General features: G+C 33.7%; 1 protein-coding gene across 1 annotated transcript; it reads right to left on the bottom strand.

The window, feature by feature from the left end:
- Positions 1-468: 468 nt before the first annotated feature.
- LOC123527921 (signal recognition particle receptor subunit beta-like) lies at positions 469-11,254 on the bottom strand. Its single transcript, XM_053523709.1, has 7 exons — positions 11,112-11,254; positions 6,492-6,586; positions 5,787-5,861; positions 4,343-4,425; positions 3,813-3,872; positions 2,730-2,861; positions 469-1,355 (listed from the first exon to the last, which is right to left on the bottom strand). Exons 1-7 carry the CDS (start codon positions 11,248-11,250, stop codon positions 1,145-1,147), a joined length of 795 nt encoding a protein of 264 aa, XP_053379684.1. The 5' UTR covers positions 11,251-11,254; the 3' UTR covers positions 469-1,144.
- Positions 11,255-12,433: the final 1,179 nt, after the last annotated feature.

Below are 12,433 nucleotides of genomic sequence, written 5' to 3'. Positions count from 1 at the left end.
AGTAATATTGGTGCGAGAGTAATGGCCATTGTGTCATATGATGTACGTAATGATGAGGAATAACTTATTTAAGTTGAAGCAAATCCATCAAGTAATAATGTGAAAGTGCAACCAAGGTTTGGACCTAGACTTTGATGTTAGGCCAAGTAGGCAGCTCTCTGTATAGTCAAGCTAGAATAATATTTTCACTGCACTGAAACCATGAAAATATAAATATCATTTCATTGATATATTCTAGTACTACACAAACACCCAAAACCATAAAACAGATGACTTTATTTTCCTTTGTTCATCACTATTTTGTAGAAACTGCAAAACCTGTTGGGCTCCCAGACAAAAATTTTGCTAGGTCAGTGGGCTATCTGCACATTCTCAGCTTTCTGAATTCCTGGATGAAAAACGTAACTTGTAACAATTAAGGAAGAGAAAGAAACATTACCTCTATAACAAGATAGTTACAAACACAGATTCCTTAACCATATTCATTTTCTTTATTTTTCTTAAATATTACAAAAGTTGTCAACAATACAAAAACATCTACCTATAATTTCCTTAGACAGGCATACATAACAGTATCACTGTATGTTAAGATACCTCTGTTATGTTTCATTAAACATTCTGTTTCTTCCATAACTTTTTACCAGCAACCCGTCGAGCCGGAAATAAACAGAAAATCACGCATACTATAAATGTTTGATTGTTTCTTTTCAGTATGGAACATTTATTAACCCTAAAACCCTGGCACAAATGTTAATCAAACATAATAATATTTTCTGTAACAACTGCTAAATCATCTCCCACTAGTTACTTCTGTTATCTCCCTATGAAAGTTCCAGCTTATAAAATCTTCTAAATCTAAACCTGATCCTAATTCGTCATAAGTTCAAGCAGCAAAATAACACCTAACCATAAAAAGTGTGCAGTTGAAACTGTGACGTCCTAAACTAAAATTCTTAACTGAACAATAACAGAAACAGTTAAAAATAAAACACAATCAATCAAGAAATTTAGTAATTCTGCTGAAGCATTCAAAATAATACTCTAGTAACTGTAGGCATAAGTCTTAATACAAAGATCTCAAACAGTATATTTTGCCAAACTGCAATACAATTTATCCGACTAGTATTCACAGGTACTCTACTGCTCATGCTATACGTGACAACCACTCCTCCACCTGTTTCAAGTCTGGTTCAGATTCAGAATTTTTCCCTTGAGCACTACATTCTGCAAACTCTACACGCATGGGCTTGAGATCTGTGAAGGTAAAGTCTCTATCTCTCTTTCCGAGATATGTGTTATTGTTTCCGGCTGACGTGTCTTGTAATGCTGCTGATTTTGTTACCCTCAAAGTGTTCCTGTAATCAAAGGACAAACACAACTGAACATCATTGTAACTACTGTGAAATCAGTTATATTCTTTGGGAACTTATTTTCCAGGATTTTGTGGTCTTGTTAATACAAGAAATTGAAATCCAATGCATATTAACCTTAAACTTTACCCTGCTAAATTTCTATAATGAATTTGGACAGTACCATGCTAAAAGGGGTGCTCATCAAAAAGATACAGCCTGAATGGTGAACAGTGCAGATCTTGATCAGACTGCATGGATGTGCAGGCCGATCATGATCTACACTGGTCGCAAAGGCAGAATTAATCGTGTCCAGCATGATAAGGGTTAAACTTTTAAATTCATGAAATCAAGTCTTCACAAAATTGCTGTTTTGACCAAAATCATCATATTTTATGCCAGCAAAACTGAGCCATTTCATAGAAATGTAGATAGGGTAATGTTCACATGGGCTTTAACTAGCAACCTTATTGTTAGCAGTCTTATTTGCGATTTTAAAAATTTACGAAATTTGTGTGTTTGTGCTTTAAGACATGCAGATTAATCAGTACCAGAAAAAATGTGAATATTAGCATCGTTTTTCTCAAAATTGTAAATTCCACCCCTCCCCTCCTCACCTTAATTGTGATTTTTTTTTAATACTTTGTGAATCAAAATGTTATTCAATGGGGTGTATGCAACAGCTCTGGGATGAAACCATTTAAATGATCCATACCCAACGCACTATGAATTAACGTTTAGTACCCAAAGGCACTATGATTTAACATTCAAGGGTCAATCTCTGCCCTCACTGCACTATATCAATGACCAACAAATGATTTGATGAAATCAGGTCAACTGAAGTAAACAAGTTAATAAATGGATGGTGAACAAATATAAGTGCTAGATCAGAGTACATTTTTACAAGTTCTATTCACCTGCAAAAACTTGGTGATGAAATCTTTTGGTTTATATCCTGATTTACATTGTTTCAGAGTTTAGATTTTTAAGAACTGAACCATGGGGAATTAACCAGAGTGGTCAAATATCTAAGTTTCTGAACAGAAAACATGGAACATTAGCATTAATCCACAGGTTGGTCTCTTACATGCTCATTCAAATTATGCTGAACTTTTATTCAAAAGAGTTCTAATTAGACTGATGCCATGTGGCAATCTGACATTATAATTGACTTCAAAATGTTCTCTCACCAGCCTAAGCATCAACTGGTGTTTATTACTTAATATACAACACTCAAAATGCTTCCTTCTGTGTTTAACTGACATTCTCTTACAAACAAATCAAGAAATGTTAGACCACTGATCAATCTGTCTATAAAATAATGTGAAAATGAAGTGTGCAGCCACTCCTATAGTGACATGTGTCTTGTGAAGTACTTACATTTCTTTCTCCAGTTGTCCTTGAATGACCTTTGCACCCTTGGAAAAGGTCAAATCTTGTTTATTACAAACAATTAACACTGGTGGACAAATGCTAGAGATCTTGTTGTCGCTCAGTACAGTGTAAAGATACCTGAAATGTAACAAATCAAAACCGAATTGTATCCAGCATGTAACTACCATGTTTTACATGCATTCATACTTCTAAAATCAAATACTGAATGTATACAAAATGAAAGGCTGTGTGTATTTTACTATAAACCAGATTAAGAATATTAAAGTTCAAGGTCCGACTTTAGCAACAATAATTTCTAATAGATCTTGAATTACTATACAATTATTACTTTAAGTTTGATTGATACATATGTCATGAAAATCCTCAATATGACCAAACCTCAAAATCAACTTTCATTTTATTATCAAATCCAACAGCTCAAAGGTTACATCTGGAATTGGCTGCAAATGTTCACAGCAGTTAAGTTTCTTTCTTGTGTTTTGTCGTAAAATTTTGAACGAGATCACACTTTATGATGTCAAAACAATATAATTATATCACTATTGTTAATTGGTCTGATTAATGACTATTAAATTTAAGAGTTTTGATACAAAAGGCTGTAATAATTATTGTACATTGTAGTTTGTACAGCATGGTCAAATCCCTTAACAAGGCTAAATTACAGTTAACAACTAGCTAGAAGACAGCTGAGATATTAATTTGATAACAATTGATTTTTGGTTGCAAACTTAAACACACTGAATCTGTCTATCAATTACTGTTTAAAATGTAAAAGATTCAATGAACAAAGATAAAAAAATGATTTAATTATGTTTATAAAACCTTTTTATTGCAAGGTACCAAATATTTCTGAGTATTTCCTAGTAAAAGGCAGTGTTTCCCGGGAATTCCCAGTAAAAGGCAGTATTTCCCAGGAATTCTCAGTAAAAGGCAGTATTTCCCGGGATTTCCCAGTATTTCCCACCATCCTGTCTTTTATGAGTATTTCCCATTTTTTTGCCAACCTTGCTTTTATTACTAATCATGTGACCCTAAATATAGATATCGTAATAACAAATAATGACTTACTCTGCAATATCTTTGATATCTTTCTGAACACTAGAACTATCCACTACAAACATGATAGCCCTGAAAAATATAATATAATCACACTTATCGGTAATATGAAAAAAAGTAAAGCAAAAAACCTAACAGGCCTTATTCTGTTCTGATAAATTTTCACGACCATTTCATTATTGATAAAAGCATTTTAAACTTTAACAATGTTAATATGAAACGGATGTGAAGACTTTTTAGAAGAAATGTTCACTTGGAAGACATTTTCTGAGAAAAAATACAAAAGAAGCGTCTACTATATATATATGCAAGATGTTTTTTCGGTGAAAATAACAATTAAGTAATTCTTTACAATTAACCTCGTTGGATCTTTTGCCAGGAAAGTTTACTATTTAAGAGTATACCTGGTAAGACGTTTTCTGTTACATAGAAAATGCAATTAAAGCATTTACCTTGTAAAATCTTTTCTGAGGAAGATTTAAAATAATACATTTACCTTTAAGAGCCTTCTAAAAGGAAAAAAATACAGACTGAGTGTATACCTTGTAAGATCTTTGTGAGTTTCCAGCATCTGTAGCCTGACTCTTTCATGTCCAGGTAAATCTAGAATCCTCAGTGTTTTACCCTGAAATAATACCGTCCATACTGAATATTACATGAATCCTTACATCATATAAGGATACTATAAATTGCCAGCTAACCTCAAAACTTGGAAAAAAACAAGCCACGTAATAAAACACTTACTGAATTTTTTAAAACATTGGGCAAATAGTTTTTACTATTGACTGGCAAGCCATTTATTAAGTATATATATATATATATATATATATATATGGTAAGTTCTTTTCATTCAATACTGCTGAACTTATTTCTGAACATAATTAAACTTGTCACATGGATGACTCTCTGAGCTTTTCAACTTCTGTCAGTACATAATCATTTTCATTGTATTGAAGAATATGTGGTGTTTAAGTTTTTTACAGACTGGCAATTTTCACATTGCATCTAATCAACTTTACTCATTTCTTTCATTGTAATTAATAGTATGTAGATAGGGTTATATTTGTCTATTTGAATTTAATTTTACTTACAAAGCAGCAAGAGAATTCTAGACACTCATGCATATTAAACAACATATAAATTCTTAACAACACCATTATGGCTTTCATCGCTATGTTTGGTGAATTTTGGATAAGAAATGTTAAATCATTAAGTGGACATTGTCAACTATCACAATTCTGAATAATTGATTATTCAAGGGCCATAACTCCAGAAAGGCTTAAAGGATCCAGCTGGTTATCGACCTTGGCCAAGATATTACATCCATAAACATTTTGACTAAGTTTAGTGAACACAGGATAAGAACTGCTCAAGTTAGAGAGCAGACACTGTCAATTTTTCACACTTTTGAGTAATTCAAGGGCCATAACTCCAGACTCACTGGGACAATCCAGCTGGTTGTCAGACACGGCCAAGTCATAATGCCCATAAACATTGTAACCATGTTTGGTGAACATTAGATTGGAACAGCTAAAGTTAGATAAGGCAACTTCAGTGGATGCTGCTCATCTGTCTCTGGTGTTACATAATATTATTACATCCTGTTTCATGGTCATATAAAAACTGGACACAAAACAAAATGCACATGTCTATTGATGTTGATGAATTTTACCAAGTTTCATTTGAATTTGAGAGAAACTATAGCAGGAGTTGAGGATACTATGTACAGATATTTCATTAAAAAAAAAGGCCTAAACTCTGGAAAAAAAATGAACATGGTAGTCCAGACAATAGGCACATGTATGTCCACTTCGTGTTGATGATTAGGCAAAGAAGTGTGAGGGATGGACAATCCAAACACTACAGTGCCTCCTGGGTCTTTGACACCAGAGGCATAAAAACATTAATCTGTATCTGTCTGTGACCATATTTCAGCTTTAATCAACCGTGTATTGTCATTACAGACTTGTAAGATCTATACATTACCGTATCTGGGAGTGTGTATGTTCCCGAATTCGCTGTGATTGATGTGAATGTAGCCTTATATTTTCCATACACCAACTGTAATTATACATAATCAAACAATTGAACTAATTCTCGTCTAAATCATTACAACTTTAATTTACGCATAGTATAACTGTTCAATCTTTGGCTCCAATGACATTAAAGTGAATCAATCTCCATGATTTTCTCCTTTTCGTTGGCCATTGGGCAAATCCGCGGTATATATATATATAAAAAGATCTTTTTTTCTTCTCTGCTATTCAATGCTTTTTGTGCATAAAAAGGGAGATTTAATGAATCAACATGAAGACACATAATAACATAGAATTTGTAACTTTTGATGGTAGCACATGTTTAAATATATGGTTTCCCAAATCTAGTATTCTATTTCAATTATGTATGTACAGTATATCATTTAAAAGCTTTCAGTACTTCGACATCTATTGACTGTAAAAATAGCAGCTAAGCTGAATTTATAACTAAATTAGTTCTATTTCCACAGCAGTAATTTCATATACTAGTGTGAACATACACAAACTACAATTTGTGAAAATTTCCATGAAATGATGAATTTTTCACCATCATGTGAAACATGTACAATTGAAAGTTGTGAAGAGGCTGTCCCATTTATCAGCCAATTTTGTAAATGGAAAGCCCAACTAAATGAAGTCTATTAATTTTCCTTACTCTTGTGAACAACAGTGTCTTCCCAGCATCGCAGCTTCCTAGAATGAGAACACCTCGTCTTTTATTGCCTCTCTGTCTGAATACACCAAATATCACTGAAAATATAATACTCTGTGAAATAAATCTATTTGGTATCATGAAAGACGTTATAGCACCATATGCCTTCATCTGTGTGATAGGTTCTGAAAATAGCACAGATGAGCAATTCTTCTAAATTTCTGTTTGTAGAACCTCTGCATGCTAGATGATCAATTTGCAATGTAATTGAAATTTAATTAACTAGAGCTGCTTTTGAGAAAAGCACATGTCTCCCACAACTGCCTAATCATCTAGACTGGCATTTCTTCTCCATTATGTATCTGAGTCAACCATGCACCAAGACCTGTATCACTGGCATAAGTATTTTCGGTAATTCAAGGGCCATAATTCTGAATGAGTTGGGTTTTATGGCGAGGTCATATATCGCATAATTCTGAAGAGCATGGGCTGATTTGGCTAGGTATCGAACTTGGCCAAGGACTTATTGGCAAACACATTTTGTTCAAGTTTGGTGAAGATCAGATGAGAAATGTGCAACTTAGAGCGCGGGACACACGGACAGGAGTAAATTAATATGTCTCCCACCACAGTGGTGTAGGAGACATAATTACAGTTCTAAATCTCATGTAATGGTAAACGTAATTTACCTGGACATTTAACAATATAATTGTAATTTAATTAAGTAATTGACCCCAGGCATGGGGCAATAATGTAAGAAGAAGTCTGATATGTTGTACCAAAATAACATTTGGACAAAGGCTTTTTTATTTTAATATTTCATTGAATGAGATATATTAGGCCTAAAAAACAATTGTTTAACTGCACTTCTAATGCATTAAACATGGCCAGTGATGGTAGAAATCAACTTCCTGATGATCTAAAGGCATAACCCCCTTATTTGTATTCATTTTTTGACACAAAAATAATTTCCAAAAGTCCCATTTCACGTAATAAAAAACATTCCAAAAAAAATTTTACCGACTTACATGTACCTACCCTAATTTTTGCGAGCATGTTACTGGAAACTAACATTTTTTAGGCTTCAATGTCTTTCATGTTCATACTGAGACATGACTTTTTCACAAGAAAACAAACATCTCATCTCTGATGTGATACATGCATAAATCATTTCAAGTGTATAAATATAATATCAGATTCAGGACAGTAAAATTCTACTTGCCCGCTTGCACCAGTAAACTAAAGTGTAAAGTTAGGCTAGGTCAGCTGGTATTTACTGCATTCTTGACCTACATGTACTTTGATTCAATGTAACACTTCCAACATTCACAAAAATATGTTAAAAAGGTTCAATAACAGTTTTCGAGTAGGTATACCCTTTAAAATTCTATTGTCTACCATCATGATTTAGATTAACACATGTGCATTATTTGATCCGTATCCCTAGTCACTTCCTAAATTGATGCAATGAAAGTGTCTAGGGGTATGGATCCATACCTCGAGAATCTGATTCTAGAGGTACGGATCTGTACTCCTAGACAATCCTGTTACGGGTTGTCTAGAGGTACGGACCTCCTTTTTCCAAATGCTGTGTGTTATTCACACAATTTATATTTTGTTGCATACATTGTATGAACAATGAAATAAGATTTTGTCAATATTCAACTAACAGGTAAACATTTTTATTCAAACCTTAATAACCGAGGAACACAAATAAATAACAAGGAATCAAACTGGCACAAAATAGACCAGACAAAGCGATCTTGAATTAGGTTTTGACATACCATAAATTTATAATAATGATTACCTAGTATTTATGTTTTCCGCACATTTTGGTGACCATTAATTACGAATATTTCAAATGTTTACATTTCCTTCCAACTCATGTCGGTTAACTGATTAACATAAAATAAACTGTTCTTTGTAGATTATTTATTGTTAAATTACAACATAAATGGGTGCATATGCCTTTTTATATAAATGGTAATGTTTGTTTTAATCAATTTTTCTGCTGAATTTCAAATATCATTCATTTTAAAGTTAAATACTCTACAATTTTATAATAAATTAATCAGCAAGGAACTGCTGAATTCTCACATTTGGAGTTCCTGGTTATTTCATGTATCAGAAGAAAAAGTAAATAATCTGCAGGACAGTGTTATCTGTAAAATAAAATCTGGAAAGTAGATCCCTCGGAAGCACTGAGAGCAAGGCAAACAGTGAAAATTGCAGACTCGGTTTGATCGAGTCTGTTCATGAGCAGTAATGGAAAACGCAACACTGCCCATGCCCGCTAGCACCGTCAATCCTCAAATCTAAACAAGTTGAAATCAATGATCCAGAAGATTGCAGTTTTATAATGATAAAGTCTTATTTGACAATTAATTTTCTACCAAATTAATAGAGTTGGGTATTGCCGCTGAAAATGTATCACGGTATTATCGCGATACTTTGGTTGTATCGGGATACAGTATCACGATACTTACACATAGCAGAGTGAATGCAGTTTTGAACTGAGTTTTCCAACTTAAGCCTGTACAACTTAATCAGTTATGACCACAAATCTTTTTATATGTTTATTCTGTAATGTCTGACAGTGACTAGATTTTGACTAGAATAAACTTTAAATATCAATAAAACAATGAACTAGATGTAGTGTTTAATGAGAAAAAACTGTAAATCTCAATGTGTTGCTTATGTACTATGAAAAAAGAAATAGTGCTAAAAAGCCGTAGCCCTAGAAAACCCCTATAATTGTCTAAACGGGTCTGTACCCATCTACATCATACGGCAAACTGTCAACTTTGACCATGACTTGACGGTGCAAAGACTGGAAATAAGACTTAGATGTTTTTTCATTGCAGTCTTCGCTTGTCACACAAAAATTTATTCTACATATATTTAGATTGAAGATCAAATGTTAGGATATCAAACACAGGGCCTCAACTGGCAGGGGTGTAAAATTCTTTTTCACACCACTCGCCCTGCAGGACTAGTAGCTAGTAAAATCTACTCGCCCTTAGTGAACAGTCACTCGCCCTAATAATTGACATTTTTAATACTGTCACGTTTTATGGAAGGAGTATTATGTACAACAAGCAAATTTCAAATATAACACATAGCTCGTACACTATGTTTCCTTTTTGATTTCATTTTTGTTACTCTTAAATTTCCTTTTCACACCAGACATTTTTCTTTTTCTTTCACTAATTTTGTCATCTCCACCATCAAGTTGCTCTCAATAATAACTGCATTGATAGTAATAATAATCAAAGTCTAACCCCTACCGTAGTTTCCCAAAGTGTCAGGAAAGTATTAAATATCAGTTATTTTCATTTTCTCAAGACTTATTTCCCGATAAATGTGATAAATAGTGGAAAATCCTACCTCTGTGACCTATTTGCCCTCAAAGAATTTACATTATCGTTTGAGATGAATATTTTATCAAAAAGTACACGTACAAAGGTTCATTTAAAACTTATTAAAAACCGCAACATCATTTTGTTTTATTTTTAAATCAAATTTCTATTTACGTCCACGAGGTCACGTAACCTATTCCGCCGCACTAACAGAAACCTTTTTACCCAAAAAATCGTTTTACTCATGTATTTAAATTACTGCCGCTTTTTCATTATTTAAGATTTTTTTATTCTGTTTTTTGTTATTTTTTGTCAAAAGTCTGAATTTTATGCCCATAGTATGTATCACTTATTTTCTCTTAGAAAGAAATAAGTAATTAAGATCGCGCTGTTTGAAATTTAACAAATGATTATATGAAAATTCAACCGTTTTTATACAAATCTGCTTACATTTCCGTCGATATTTTATTGAAATCTTAATAGAATTCAAATTGTATTACTTCTCAAGCGGTGTTGAAAAATTGAAGCGATAATATTAAAAAATGAATGCACTACGCGCGTTTTTTGTGTTCGTGTCGATAAACAAAGTAACGGCGATGTAAATTAGATATTACGATAGGTCGCACATGCTCTCGGAATGGAAAATTACCGGCATGACGTTTTGATATCTTTACGATTCGCGGGTAAATTCCAGTCAATCAAAGTAGCAACTGAACCATCTCAAAGTTTGTTGACGTTTTTCGAGATGTAATTTTTGAATTTCATTAAAGCTACGACGTGAAAACCACTCGCCCGATCGGTCGAGTATACAGCGAGGTCCACTCGTCCTATCCAGACTTTAACTCGCCAATGCGAGCGGAATTTTACACCCCTGACTGGGCCTCAGAAAGTTGTTTCCACTTTTTGAGAGAAACTGCCAAATTGAATTTGAATTGCTGAAAATTGGTGCATCAAGACATTACACCTATCTATCTATCTTCCATTATATTATTATATTATTGATATGTCAAACAACTCGTGGGGACGTAGACATTTGTCACCTCCCGGACAATACACCCTGGGACTTGACTCCACCATGTCGAATGGCAGAGGAGACCCTGAAACAATGCTTTTACACATTTCTGTAACTGAGAGTTAAGGCTGAGTCCCCAGACAAACCTTACCCATACCCCACCCAGTAACAAACAATTGCGAAACCATATGTTAAAAAAATAAATCGAAACTCTGTAAAAAACACAGATAAATAATACAAAGTAAAACTTACAAAATGTTAAAACAACAACAATTACAGCAATCAAAATGCCAAGCACTGTATAATCTCCTTCATCGATGGCATTTTTCAGATAATTCATCCAAACAGTTACGTGGTTCGGCATTCTGTCGACCATGTTTGACATGTACATTAACTTCCGGGTAATAGGCACAACACGACAACCAAAACGTATCCCGTATAAAGGCTGAACACCACTAAATCCGGCTGTTCTTTATTTCATATAAAATCCACTTACTTCATAACGGTTTTTCGACATTTTTTAGCATATCAGATTTTCAGACACTTATATTCCCATAAAGAACTAGATCACTACTTTAGAAAAACAAAAAGAAAAGGGGGTGTTAACTTATATATAAGAAAACTACAGTTCGTTAAATACAACCCGCTGAATTTACTACTTTTCGCTTCTTTCAATTTCTCTTTTCGAGACATTAAATTCTTACGCCGCCATTCTTACCTAGCATGCGATAGGAACATGCCGATTTCGATAGAATGCAAAGTGGTACATACTGAAACGCGGTAGGGTAAAAGTAAGCACGTTGCTGTTGAGAAAAGGCATTAGGAAAGGAAAAAAGATTAGCATTTTTTATGTTTGGACTACTTGTGATAGACCAGCGGAGGCTTACATTTTATTTGGTAGTGATTAGCCTATAAATTGAAAGGCTGAACACCACTAAATCCGGCTGTTCTTTATTTCATATACAATCCACTTACTTCATAACGGTTTTTCGACATTTTCTAGCATATCAGATTTTTAGAGACTTATATTCCCATAAAGAACTATATCGCTACTTTAGAAAAACAAAAAGAAAAGGGGGTGTTATCTTTTGTATAAGAAAACTACAGTTCGTTAAAAACAACCCGCTGAATCTACTACTTTTCGCTTCTTTCATTTTCTAAAGGAACCAGCGTGGGAGCCATCTGGTCTAGTCGCGTAATGGCTGCCAGGTATTTGAACACTAATTTTTCATCTGGCATGGCAACAGAGGTCTAAATTGAAGCTAGTTTCTGTTTAAATTTCATTGTGGATGTATTTTTGACATTTTGGTAGGAAAAATGGGAGAGCAGGTTGTATTTGGTGAAGTCAAGCTCAATTTTAGTATGAGTAGTACTTCCAGGTCACAGCAGTGTGATTTTGATGTCAGTTTACAGTAAGCAAATGTGACCATAGAAATCCCTCTTAGAATATACATGACCCCTACTTTTCTCTTCATTTTATATTAGTTTTATCATAACTCTTTAAAATGAGGTAAGGATTTTTTTTTCTCTGAAATGGGTCTAGCTATGTTTGGCAGCTCTTTAAAAAAGGTCAG

Source organism: Mercenaria mercenaria, chromosome 14 (assembly GCF_021730395.1).
Source record: "Mercenaria mercenaria strain notata chromosome 14, MADL_Memer_1, whole genome shotgun sequence".
Taxonomy (NCBI): Eukaryota; Metazoa; Mollusca; class Bivalvia; order Venerida; family Veneridae; genus Mercenaria; species Mercenaria mercenaria.
The sequence above is the reverse complement of the archived record's forward strand: the minus strand, read 5'-3'. Positions and strand labels throughout refer to the sequence as shown.